We start from the raw sequence: 14,151 nt of genomic DNA, 5'->3' as shown, positions 1-14,151 counted from the left end.
GTATCCCCAAATTATATATAGATAGATATAGACATTTTTCATGTCCGACATGTTGATATGTCATGGTAGGAAAAGCACAGGTGTATTCAAAACCATTACTGATGGCTGCATTCCACTTAGGAGAGGTCCTGGTATTAAACCATTAATGATGGCTGCATTCCACTTAGGAGAGACCCTGGTATTAAACCATTACTGATGGCTGCATTCCACTTAGGAGAGACCCTGGTATTAAACCATTACTGATGGCTGCATTCCACTTAGGAGAGACCCTGGTATTAAACCATTACTGATGGCTGCATTCCACTTAGGAGAGGTCCTGGTATTAAACCATTACTGATGGCTGCATTCCACTTAGGAGAGACCCTGGTATTAAACCATTAATGATGGCTGCATTCCACTTAGGAGAGGTCCTGGTATTGTGCATGCTGACTCACTGAAATATCTTACTGGGACACTTGATGGAACTGAGCCATCGTTAAGGTTATCAATGTCAGCTGTGCTTTTCCTACTATGACAAGTCAACATGTCTGCTGTGAAAAAGGTCCATTAGGCCTACTTCCTCCACTCTCAGAAGAGCAGGCAACCCCTTCACATGTCAACCGCCGAGACAAGCAATAAAACAAAACTCAACTTGAATAGGTTTCACTTAACATCACGACATTATGTTGTTGTTTTTATTATTCTGATCGGATGTCCCACAGGTTTACAAGACAATGAGCTTTCGTCTACAAGCTGTGAGTTTCCATGCCGGCTGAGTCATGCCGCCTCACGGACAGTCCCAGTGAGCTGCAGAGCTGACAGCAGGTATGCTGTAACCGGAGACGGTTTGGTTCAGAGGATCTTTGCTGTAACTGTGCCAGAGTGACAGCTCAGAGAAAACCGCTTCCTGTTAGTCTGCTTGTGGAACTTTGCCCGACACAAACAGGTCAGAAAGCCTATAGATTCTTGTCTGTGTTTGCACTGACACGTGCCCAGTCACCAGAGGGAAAAGACTCGACTTGTTTTCCAATTCTGGGCTCGTTATCAGGTTATTTGTTCTGGGACATTTTATAGATCCGTCCATGTTGTTTTTAGTGGGGTGAGACAATCATACTTGCCTGTACATTCTGCGTAGGTTGAGTACATGTCTATTTATTACTTTATTGGCATGTCTGTCTCTGTACATGTTACCAGTTGTACTCCCATATTCTTCCATGCAAAATAGATCTGAATCTCCATGATATTACAAGATTAAATAAAGTTAAATTATAAAAATAATCAAATCTTTATCATTTCTTTTTAGATGTACTACTCACATAAGAAAAAAACACTTTAAAAGAGTACTCCACTGACTTTTTGGACTCATGATGGACGGTGAAAGGATCAAAATTGATGCAGCAGAACCTAAGATAGTCACGTTTTTTCTTCGTACATTACCCACAATTCAATGTAACTAGCGACAGTTCTGTCAGAGATTCAGGTAGGTGTGGTATGCTAGTAGCGGCTAATGTAGCCAGCCTCTGGCTTCAAACACAGATGAGCAGCGGGGTCCAGAGGTCTGGTACGCTCACTTCTTTCTAACTCCACACCCCCCCCACCTCAAACTTGTCTTCAGCCCCAACCAACGCTGACTCATGTGACATCACTTGAGCCAGCGTCCTTAAGGCTCTGACGCGCGGATTATCGGCCGTCGGACCGTGTGGCGAGGTCGTGACTCGTGTCTGTTCGGTGCGTTCCGTGCCGTCGTCAGTCGGAGGAGCCGTCGGCGTTCATTTGGGCTGATATGACTTGTTGAATCGGCCAGTGGGCAGTCTCAATGACCAATCTGATTGGTGGAGCGCTAGCCCTCGACTAGCGAATCATTGCTTCTTCCATAAGAAGAAGCCCGAGAGCTGACAACGCCGGTATCTTCTCATTACTAGCCTTCGTATTTTCTTCCGTTCAGCGAGTAATGACAACGACGATCCTTCTTGACCACTATCAACACTCTGATGAAAACAATGACTGACGACAGCGTGCTCTGGGTTTACTAGTAGGGATCGACCGATTTGGATTTTTTAGTGCCGATACCGATTTGTTTTTTTCGTCAGCCTTAGCCGGTGACCGATACGGGCTGCCGATTTTCTTGAGCCGATATTTGGAGCCGATACTGCTTTTGCTCCCTCAAGTTACATCATAAAAATGTAAACCCTGCCACACTGGATTTGTTTTCGGTATCTGCTCTGCCATGTCTTTAAAAAAGAATAAACAAAAACACAGATCAGTGTCACTTCTGCAATCATCTTACATTCATATCACCCAAATTATGTGTGCAGTGTGCATCATATGGATGGGTGCAGCGTCTCCAGCAACACAGAGCTGCCTGCGGACGCCTGTCTGTAAATAATGCCGCGAAAAAACTATCGGCGAACGCAGCAGCCGCGTATCGGCCGATACACGTAAAAACGGAAACATCGGCCCGATATATCGGCCGGCCGATAAAATCGGTCTATCACTATTTACTAGGTGTAGAGAGATGTTCCGTCATTTCCGGTTTGCACGATACAGATTAGCGCCGCCTGCTATTATGGAGACGTATTACAGTCGCCGTCAGGTTGGTGTGTCAGAGCCTTTTATACAACTTGCTTTTCACATACGCAGTAATACTCCCCTAACACCTGGAACACACTTTGATGTGTAAAATCGATACACATCAAGTCTCCTTTTGAGACTAAATAACCTAAATGGACACATGCGGTTTAAGAAACTGCAGCTGACACATAATGCAACGCAATGCCATTTTAAAAGAGTAATAACAAAACACAAAGACATGCATGAATTCATTATGTAACCGTGCCATTTACACAACACATGAAGACAAGAATGACAAGCAGCCATTGGTTATAAAAACTACCAATCACTTAACAACAATCCACTGCACTCGTGGTCACTGTGAAAACATTTCTGCAGAACGACAGGAATAAAACTCAGAAAAAAATAAAAAATCAGAATGGAGCTAACTCCAGTGTATCTGTACAAGTAGCATTAAAGTCAAATACTTCACATGTGTACATTCAAGGATGAGTGTTTCACTCTGGATACCAGTTCTCTGTCTATACATGTCTTCTACGCACGGATCTAACTGTAGAGCAAACAGGATGGGGAGTGCATGTTTGTGTAAGGGAGGGTTGGAAGGATGGGGAATGTGTGTTTGTACATAGTTCTGTTCAAAGTGTCATCTGATAAAGAAAATTCGATGTTTTAACATGGCTAAGTACAGTATACAGTACCACATACAGTATGTGGTAGTTGGGACTGAACACGTATAGCTTTCAAATGGAAAAAGCTCAAAATGCTCTCTTGGGAAGAAAGTCGTGGAGAAACCTTTTTTCTCACAACCTGACAAGAATTTAGACTAAGATTTTCCTATTTATATACTATTTATATTCCCTCGCAAAAATCCCCCTAGATCTCAGAGGAGCTTAAGTGTAGGAGTCGGAGAGTAGAGGGGGGGCGCTCCAGGGGCTCCAACCTGGCAGCCATGAATATTAACCTTTTCTGCTCTGCCGACATCTCTGGTCACACAACATTTTTTGTAAATGCATCTACAAACTTGTCATATTTCAGCTTATATACATTAAAATCGACACGCTGTCACAGGCTTACATTCAGACTAGTCCAAAGCAGCGGTGTAATGTAACTAAGTACATTTACTCGAGTACTGTGCTTCAGTACAAATTTGAGTCACTTGTACTTTACTTGAGTCTTTTCTTTTCATGCCACTTTCTACTTCTACTCCGCTACATTTCAGAGAGAAATATTATACTTTTTACTCCACTACATTCATCTGTTACAGCTTCAGTTACTAGTTACTTTACAAATTAGGATTTAAGCGCACAAAAATGTAGTTTATGAAATACAATGTTTTATTATGAATTAAACTACCCAACAATATAACAGCCTACAAGTGCAGCTGAAACGATTACCCGATTAAACACTTAGTTGATTGACAGGACTGTTTGGATCGTTTCCAGTTTCTAAAATGTGAGGATTTCTCTGCATTCAGTACTTTTTAACACTTTAAGTAAATTTTCATAATGACACTTATATAGTTTTACTCAAGTACCATTATCAATGCAGCACTTTTACTTTTAACAGAGTATAGTAAAGTATTGGAATACTTCTTCCACCATTGGTCCAAAGTCTGAATCATTGGCAGGATGGGCAACGTCGCGGTTCTGAGTCACAGACCCCACGAACAGACCTTCATGCTTTCGGTCCTTGTCCTCCTCTCTCTGCACCTCCTCTTCTCCTGTGAGTAAGATGAGTGGAGTCAGAATATAACTGTACGATGAGACGAGCAGAAGGACTTTCTGAAAGTAAAAAAAAAAACCTGACGTGGTTTGGAAAAGGGCGAGTAGGAAGACGAGGCTTTGCGCTCCATTTTGGCATCTTCTTCAGCAATTCCTCTGCCTCCGTTCCTGCAGCCTTTGTCATCTCCTCCTCCTCTGCCTCATATAAGCCCGTACTTAAACAAGAAGGAGGAAGAGGAGGAGGACGATTTGCTTCAAGCCATCCCTTTGTTTTCATCCCTCCTCCGTCTCCCACTCCTCTGCTCTGAGATCAGACGAGCTGGAGCAGGATGTCCTGGAAGGTGTCCAGGCCCCGGCAGGAGTTCCTCAGGGGACCGTCCGAGCCCAGCTGGGCAGCCAAGAGGAACAGCTTCCTGCTCTCGGTCACGGGGCCCAGAGACAAGGCTTCATGCAGCTCGGACACGCTCACAGCGTCGGGCTTATCCTGTGAAGAGGGTCAAACCAGTTAAACTCAGTTCAATAAGAAATTTCTCCTTTGTTCAAAATACAATGTACATAGGCCCAGTGTTACAGTACTCAAGATCGATCTTGGTCTCAAGACCGATTTTTTTGAAGGTCTGTCTCGGTCTTGGAATCAAAACGCATTTTTACTCGATCTCAGATAAAGAGGACTCGAGATTTTATTTCAAGACCAACTGCAGGGATTTCACAAAATTGTCTGTGCATTGTCTGATTTATGCCTACGTGTTAAAACTTGCAAATGCAACCAATAACTTGACTTATAGTTAATTTGACATTTGTTACTGTAAACCCCCCTCTCCCTGCCCCCTTTACACGGGAGACAGGAGAAGAAGCTCTGGCTGTCTAACACAAATCTGGTCTTGGTCTTGAATCGGTCTCGCCCTGCCTTGGTCTAGGTCTTGAATTGGTCTCAACCCCTGAAAGTCTTGGTCTTGACTCGGTCTCAACCCCTCAAAGTCTTGGTCTTGACTCAGTCTCAACCCCTCAAAGTCTTGGTCTTGACTCGGTCTCAACCCCTCGAAGTCTTGGTCTTGTCTCGGTCTCAACCCCTCAAAGTCTTGGTCTTGACTCGGTCTCAACCCCTCGAAGTCTTGGTCTTGACTCGGTCTCAACCCCTCGAAGTCTTGGTCTTGACTCGGTCTCAACCCCTCAAAGTCTTGGTCTTGTCTCGGTCTCAACCCCTCAGAGTCTTGGTCTTGTCTCGGTCTCAACCCCTCAGAGTCTTGGTCTTGTCTCGGTCTCAACCCCTCAGAGACTTGGTCTTGTCTCGGTCTCGATACACTCTGGTCACGGTGATGAATTGATCTCAGTTTAGGTGGTCTTGACTACAACACTGCATAGGCCTACATACTGTAAATTGTGTCAGCATTGACCTAATTTGATATTGTGGTGTGTTTTTGTATTCTATTTCTTATAATTATATATATATATATTATAATTTTATTTTATTCATAGTGTCAAATCATAACGGACATTATCTCAGGACAGTGTTGTAGTACTCAAGATCGGTCTTGGCCTGGGGACCACTTTTTTGAAGGTCTCGGCCTCATCTCGGAATCGACTGCATTTCTATTCGGCCTTGTCTCGCTCTCAGATAAAGAGGACTCAGGATTTAATTTCAAGACTGGCCAAGACCACGACTGACTTTTGATTATTTTATCAAGGCATTTCTCATGATACACTTATGGCAATGAAATAGATTAATAAAGAAGAACCACAGAAAACAACTTTAGATTCTTCTTTCTTCTTTGTGGATCTTTCAGATCAATTTGAGGAGTGCCTATGGTTTAGCCTGACGTGGTCATACTCAGATTCTAGTCAGAATCTGAGTCTGATACCGCTCCATTGGGCTGTGATTATGAGGCGTGTTTCAACCCAACCAGGAAAGAAAATGCCAATTGGATAGACCTACAACCAATCAGAGCAACAGAGACAGACGTCACCGAAGCTGCAAGTCAAAGGCAGGCTTTACATTACTGTTGATCATCTGTCCATCATCGTATAAAGCCCGCCCTGACAATTTGATTGGTCCGAACAGCTCTTCCGAAACCGAACCACACTCAAAGTAGCCACCCTTTGCTTTTTTTGATAACTCTGCAAACCCTTGGTGTTCTCTCAATGAGCTTCATGAGGTAGTCACCTGAAATGGTTTTACCTTCACAGGTGTGCCTTGTCAGGGTTAATTAGTGGAATTTTTTTCCCTTATTAACAAAAAAGCAAAGGGTGGCTACTTTGAGGAATCTAAAATATAAGACATGTTTTCAGTTATTTCACACTTTTTTGTTAAGTACATAATTCCATATGTGTTTATTCATAGTTTTGATGCCTTCAGTGAGAATCTACAATGTAAATAGTCATGAAAATAAAAAGGAAACGCATTGAATGAGAAGGTGTGTCCAAACTTTTGGCCTGTACTGTATATAATATATATATATATATATATATATATATATATATATATATACATACACAGATGTATCCTGGAATGTATTCAAAACTTTATTTGTTAGAAAAAGCAATAAATAAGTACATATTTTTAAATTTGAATGAAAGAGACAATCATTTCAATTCATTGTACAGCAACATTTTGAATTGTTACAGCTCTACTTTCAAGCCTACAAGGGGTGAGTGTTAGATGTTCATATTCCAATTCCAGCTTGATTTGACCTTTTTCATTTTATCCCAAAGTCCCAAAATATCTGTACAATGGCAGTACAAACTGGTTTTGGTGGACATAACCAACCAATGTGTTCCACATCAAAATGCTGACTTGACTTCCCGAAAATTATATTACTATTAACTTACATCATCCTTCGCAATGTGTCATTCCAAATAGCTAGATGCCATATTTTCAAAAGTCAGTTGCCTCAGTTCTGATTTAAAACGTGTGTATGTGAAGACAGTGAATGTAACGCCACCCTCCTCCGCAAACCATTCAGCCCAGGCTACAGTCTACAGATGTCCGCCTCGTTTTCTTCGCACCGCCCCATCTTTGCCAACACACGGGTTCTGCTGGAAACATCCTTTTGTACTGTTCAAAAACGTAGCGAACGCCGAAGCAGAGAACAAAGCAGTGGTGGGTGAAAGCCAGTATCACTGTCAAAAAGAGCTCAGCCTACGGAGGACATTATTCCTTTTACTTCACCTGCGTCATCAGGGTTTTTCCTGGCTCAGAATGGGCCTTTTGGAGGGGGGAGGGGGGGTCCTGCGTACAGTAAACACATGATCGGTCCACTTACAGTAAAGGCAATGAGTCTGTGTTACCTTATTTGACAGAAATCTATGCATTTACCTGTTGTTTCTAACACAGCCTGACTCTGGAGATAAAACTGAGATTAGTGCTCATATTCAAGTTTATGTTCTGCTTGTTCAAAGTTTTAATTCAAAATTTTGACCCAGAAAAACAAAAAGTTGCGTGGTCGACACGAAGGCAACACAAGCATTCGGTTTGATGGAGAAAAGAGGGTGTTAATGTCACACCTGTAGTGGTTTAAAATGTCTCTTGCTTTAGACGTTGATGTTTTCACGTTATACTGCAGAAGCTCACTGGGCTGCACCTGCTCTGTACAGAACTTTTGGGCATTCAGCTGAACTCTGATGACTTCACGATGAGTGCAATGAGTTTCCTCTCAGATTCCTCCGTTTATTTTTGGCCAATATTGCGAGTAGCGCTCAGTACTGAGAGGGTGAAAGCTGCAGCGCTCTCGACAGAAGATGTGACAAATATTCCTGCTTCCCTCGAAGGGTCATGTATAATTCCACAAGTGCTGCGCACGGAAGAAATATGAGCGGAGGAGGAAATGTGGAAATGTTTATTTCACGAGGCTGATGGATGATCACTGCTGGATAAATGAAAAGGGAACAATGTGTACCTTTCCACCTGTTCCACTTACAACACATCTGTCTCTTTTTTGTGCACTTTTACTTGAACATTTTGACCTCATGTGACATCATTTTTTTTTTCTTACTTAGACTTCTGTATCATCTTAACTGCTTCCACTTCCATTTTCACCAATGTTGTGCTCCATTTCATTCACAGGAAGAACTTAAAGGACTATTCCAAGTTTTTCTTTGAAGTTTTACGCCCTTAAAAAGACATCGCTGTACTACACAATTTAGCTGCACATTTTTAAATGAATGCTGTATCATTTGAGATTTTTAAAAGTATATATGTACTAGAGCTGGGCAATATTTCAATATTATATCGATATCGTGATATGAGACTAGATATCGTCTTAGATTTTGAAGAATCGTAATATCGTTACATGGTAAGTTTAGTCTTTTCCTGGTTTTAAAGGCTGCATTACAGTAAAGTGATGTCATTTTCTGAATTTACCAGACTGTTCTAGCTGTTCTATTATTCGTCTTTAACCACTTGGTCATTGTATCCACATTATGATGGTTATTCATCTAAAATCTAAATGTGAAGATATTTTGTGAAAGCACCAATTGTCAACCTTCCAATATCGTTGCAATATCAACATTGAGGTGTTTGGTCAAAAATATTGTGATATTTGATTTTCTCCATATCGCCCCGCTCTAGTCTGTACCATTACAGGCAGCCATTGGTTTCCATTAATTTCCATATGGGTACATTTTTTTTTGTCAAACTCTGGAACGTTTGATCCATCACTGTGAACATCAAGTCTGAGACGAGACGAGTTGAAACTATTTCTAACGCGGCGGTCTGCAGCGTTCTGAAACCTGCCAGTTAACATCAATGTGACGAGATAAGACGGTGTATCATCTACATAGCAACGACTCTCTGTACTTCCCTTCTAACTTCTGACTTTTCTGGTATTTCTGATATAATTTGTAGCGTCTTAAAATACGAATGAGGATAGTGACGGTAAGGTACTTGCTACGGTTGCATTTCTAGTGATATAAATCGGCAAAAATGTTTTATTTCTCTGATTCACTGCTTTGTTCCAAAGCTTCTCTTTTTCTCCGGTCACTCTCTAGCTCGCTCGTCCATATACCGTGGTAGTGGGCGCTCGTTGAGCCTCTGTCCAAAGCCTTGCCATTTGATGACAGTTTTCAGTTCAGTTTATTCTTTGTCCCAAAAGGGCAATTTGTATGCAGCAGGAATACATCACATGAAGAATATACAACACAAACCACACAACAATTAACACAAATAAAAACAGCAGCTTCAGCCTGAGTTAAAGAATAAATAGTTGCAGAGTTGTATTGGAGTGATAATGAAAGTAAGAAAAAGAACTACGAGAACTCAAAACAATAAATAATAATAATAATAAAGATAAAATACAAAATGCTGCTGACTTCGCTACAAGCTGATTGGCTGTTGAAACAGGCGACGTCCTGTTTGTTCTAAAAACCAGCTTTTGGAGACTCGACCAGCTGAGTCGCAGGTGACGCCATCAGCTGGTTTGAGTCGAGCTGAGACGGGCCAGTTCAGACCGCTGCAGCTTTTCCTTGCGAAGTTCTCAAAAGTTTTCACCAAGTAGCGAATCTTTGGTCTGAACTGGGCTTAGGCTGTGTTCACACTTGATGTCTTTTTTGACAAGAAAAAGTTGACTGGAGCGCTCTTGTTGTTAAAAAAAAATGAAATCTGGCAGCATTTTGGCACCAAAAAGCAGCCAAGAGCACCTTTTGTTGCTATAACAGCTGCTGCTAAAGTATCCTAGTTAGAGTGCTATGTGGAGCGGTGCTAACGTTAGCTACAGTGGCGATTTTATGGAAAGTACTCCATGCCGATCTCTAGGTATGGTGAGGGGTATGTGATGATGTGGGGCTATTTTAATTCCAAAGGGCAAGGGAACTTTATCAGGATGCATAGTATCCTGGATCCATTAAATAACTGGCCTTTAAAAATAAACATCTGCCTGCCTCTATGGGAATTTAACATAAGGGTGGACTGACTTATGCCCCCTGTATTTTAAGGAAGAACATTTATTTATTTATGATACATTATTCATTCACAAAGAAAATTGGTGTCCTTAAAGGTTGGATTTTTCCTATTTTTTTAATTAAGGCATTAAGATCAATTTCCAAAAGATGATTTTTTTTTTTTATTCCTCTTTTTAGTCAACGTTAGCATGGGTTCATAAACTTATGAGTGCCACTGTAAAACTAAGCGGTGGAGCGAGCTAGAGAAAGAAGAGAGAGAGAGAGCGGTGCTGCTAACGTTATATAAAACAAAGTGAGTTCCCTGTAAAGGGAGCACCCGGTCATATAACTCGCTGTGCTCCAACTCCATTTTTTCTTGTTGTTATGGAAACGACAGGTCTGGCTACTCCACTTGTCATTGGTCGGCTGTCAAAAAAGCGCTTGATGTAGGGCGTTTTTGGGGGTTTCAGAAAAGTTGAACTTTTTTCAACTTCAAAAAGACGCTCCGAGCTGCAAAAAAGAAGTCGGCGGTGGCGTTTAAAAAAGCGCTCAGGACTTTGTTGAAAACACGGTTTACTCCGTAGGATTATAATGTAGAACAGACGCTGGCAGCTTAAAAAAAAGACGCCTAGTGTGAACATCGCCCTAAGGTGTAGAATTAGGAAATCAATGGCTGCCTAGAATGGTACAGTAGGAGACGTTTACCCAAAAAGCTAAAACACAACAACAGCCAGGTTTGCAAAACTGTTAGCTGTGAAGTTGATCTAAAAAGTGATGTAAATGACTTTACCTGCTTGTTTCCCAGGACAACCACGGGCAGCTGGGGCTCCACCCTCAGCAGGCGGTGCAGCTCCGCCTTGGCCAATGGGAGGCGGCTCCTGTCAGAGGAGTCCACCACGTACACCAGAACGTGAGTCTTTCTCACGTAGTCCGACCAGTAGCGTCGCAGGTCCTCCCCGCCGCCGACTGCAGCAGAGAAAACCTTAATGTATCATTAAATACAGACTTTCTGCTCTGAATTACAAAACTTTCTTTTTTTGTCTTTTGGCTCTACCCATTGAGGTTTAACTCAACCAGAAGTCTCGATTCTAGTGACAGATGTGTGTTTCAGGATACACACGTTTATACAATGTGACAATTTGTAAATAATATAGTCATCTACTTATTAAAATACCACCCAGACGTGTCTCCATATACTGTATAGTTCCAACTTTGAGATCGTAAATCTAATAACATATGCATCTGACATGCATCTTGTTACATTTTCGTGTGCAGTTTTGAGACCTTTTTTAAAGTCTCTGGGTCCTATCTTGCACCCTGGTGCTGGTCTTACAGGGAGGTGTGTTCAGGTGCATTCTGGGCGTGCTGGTCTTACAGGGAGGTGTGTTCAGGTGCATTCTTGGCGTATTGCTATCTTGAAGCAGCAGAAAGTGATCGCGCCATTGACCAACAAAAACCTGGTCTAAAGTCAATAACGCAGCATTTCATTGTTATTTTAACAGCACATTAGTCAAATGTGCCTAGGCTTATGCACAGCGCTCACACACTATATGCTTGTTACACACACAGGGACACGCAGCAGCACACAAACTCTATATAACTCTCTATTTGTTCATCTCACCTCAATTTTGTTGCTGCAAAATGGGATTGTCAAGCAGACAAACTGACCAACACATGTATAATAATAGATCCATACTTGGCGTCTGTGTATCGATACAGTATTGCCACGGAAAATATTGCGATACTATGCTGTATCGATTTTTTACCCCCACTCCTAGCGCTTAGATCATTAAAATAGGGCCCCCACTCTCAAATGCATGATGCGTTCAGGTGCTGGTAAAAAAAATGTCCAGTTTTAAAGGGCATAAACTGTGTCGTGGCAATTTTGTAATCCCGCTCTGACAATGAGGATCGTTTTCCCGTTTCTGAAATGAGAGGATTTTTCAGCATTGAGTACTTTTACTTTGAATACTTTAAGTACATTTTCCTGATGATACTTACATACTTTTACTTAAGTAACATTTTCAATGCAGGACTTTTACTTGTAAAAAAGTATTTTTTTAAGGTGGGGTATTAGTATTTTTTCTTAAGTAAAGGCTCTGAATACTTCTTCCACCACTGCCGAAATATCAGCTTTAGAAGTGTGAACTATCAGAATCACCCAGATAAACAGGATGTGCTGTAATGTTCTTTTATTGGCCTTTACAAAAGAAACCGTCGCGGCAAAGTCGGCTAAAAGAAAAAGCTCCGAGAGATCGCCTTGCTGGAGGGTATCCTTTAGTGTTACAGTAAAATACTTGACAGTCGAATAAATAAATGGACAGCTTTGACAGCAGTCTTCAAACCAATTGGCCACAGATTAATTCCAGATATGCAGCGGAGCGAATGGAATCACTGATGCAGTTTTCACTGAGGGATGAAATAAGCAGAGACTTGGCCATTATTTATATCCTCGTTTCCCTACTGGGGAAATTGATTCATTTTTTCCCATCTTGTTGCCTCCAGACATGATATGTCAACAAAAACATAACCGTGCAGCCCTTTTTTTTCCTTTCTAAGGACTTCCATTTTATATCCTTTTTTCAGTTTTTCTTGCCTTCTTAGAACTTTTCCTTTTCTTTTTTGTTTGTTTGTTTCCTTCCTGTACACAAAAGCATTATTCTTGTTTTTTTTGGAGGACTAATATCCGTATTGAGGTGAGTGTGATTCAGCCATTGGCGTAATTTACAGGTGGGATAGGGGGTGGCTGTGTGTTACAATCTGAACTGGCCAGTGCAACCCACCCCAAAAACCTATTATAATTTCCTTTACATAAAAAAAGACATTTGCAACAGAAATTGCGACAGAAAAATAAAAATACAACATGAATCCTGAAAAGTTACGCATTCACCTCTTTAATAACTGAGGACATATCTAATTTTGGCCTTTTAGTCGAGTCCCTAAAAAAACTGGGCAGCCTCTCTGTCGACATGTTTTAAACATGCAGCGGTCAGATCTGATGTCGGATTTTCCGAGGTCAAAGTCGGAAACGCGCCCCCCCCCCCCAACCTCGCATTCACGAGCTCAGAACTCGGACAGCCACCGAGTAGCCAGAGCTAAAAATCCAACATGGCTGCTCCGTGCATCGACCGTTGTGAAAGCTGTAGTAACATACAGTTATAAGAACTTCTGTCTTATTTGTGTCTCACTAAATCAGCCGTACACACAGTCCTGTCCATGCACAAAAACCCGCGTAATGCGTTGTTATAAACTGGCATTGCTAACATGGGCTAACCTGGCTAGAGCTAACAAAAACAACGAAAATCCGACCTGTAAATGGAACGCACTGAACTCGGGTGTGACGTAGAGCTTAGAGCGCGCCCAAAAAATCAAGCCCGACCCAACCCGAGCCCGTGCACGTTGTGTCCGAGCCCGGATCGACACGTTATTAACTGGAATTATGAGCCCGAGCCCGATTTAAACCCGACAATTTTTCAATATGTGGGCCGTTATAACGGTCGTTCTCAACTACAATTCCGAGTTGGTTGAACTACAGAAATCTGTATGCAACAAGGACGAAGCAAGGTAACTAAAGAAAAAAAAAAGAAAATGGCCCAACTCGAGGGCGGCACCGAGCATGCATTTGAAAATCTCAGCTCAGCACAGCTCAGCAAGAATTCCTTAGTGTTGGACTTAATGGAGAATGTTGCTAGGAAACTGGCTAGTGATGTACCTTTTAGCTGATGTGCCGGGGCAGCAATAAATACCTGTTTACCTGATACGGTACACAGGGAGGATCTGATGTTTTCTACAGTAGTCAGAGGGAGCTCAGCAGGACGCTCGACCTGCTGCTCTACAGGCCACCTCATTAGGTACACACCCACATGTACACACACACACACAGCACACGCTGAGTCACACGGGCGTGAACGATGTGGAATGCGTGTTTATATTGAACTGAAGTTTGAGTCCTGAGGGCAAAGCTACCTCGGCAATGTTTGCAATGGAGAGTGCGGCGGCACTTTTGGAG

At 42.0% G+C, this 14,151-nt stretch overlaps 1 protein-coding gene and 1 long non-coding RNA gene across 2 annotated transcripts in view; one reads left to right on the top strand and one right to left on the bottom strand.

Annotated features, from left to right (window-relative positions):
- Window positions 1-636: 636 nt before the first annotated feature.
- arl10 (ADP-ribosylation factor-like 10) overlaps window positions 637-14,151 on the bottom strand; it is a 28,173-nt gene continuing 14,658 nt past the window's right edge. Inside the window, exons 3-4 of the mRNA XM_039777489.1 lie at window positions 10,933-11,108; window positions 637-4,755 (exon numbers count right to left, since the gene is read on the bottom strand). Of these exons, the coding sequence (XP_039633423.1) occupies window positions 4,582-4,755; window positions 10,933-11,108 (350 nt within the window). The 3' untranslated portion in view covers window positions 637-4,581. The remainder of the gene's footprint in view (window positions 4,756-10,932; window positions 11,109-14,151) is intronic.
- LOC120544008 lies at window positions 824-11,077 on the top strand. The gene is made up of 3 exons (XR_005636423.1): window positions 824-925; window positions 8,332-8,395; window positions 10,948-11,077. It is a non-coding gene; the product is annotated as an uncharacterized LOC120544008 (long non-coding RNA).

The sequence above is a fragment of the Perca fluviatilis genome, chromosome 16 (genome assembly GCF_010015445.1).
Source record: "Perca fluviatilis chromosome 16, GENO_Pfluv_1.0, whole genome shotgun sequence".
Classification (NCBI taxonomy): domain Eukaryota; kingdom Metazoa; phylum Chordata; class Actinopteri; order Perciformes; family Percidae; genus Perca; species Perca fluviatilis.
The sequence above is the reverse complement of the archived record's forward strand: the minus strand, read 5'-3'. Positions and strand labels throughout refer to the sequence as shown.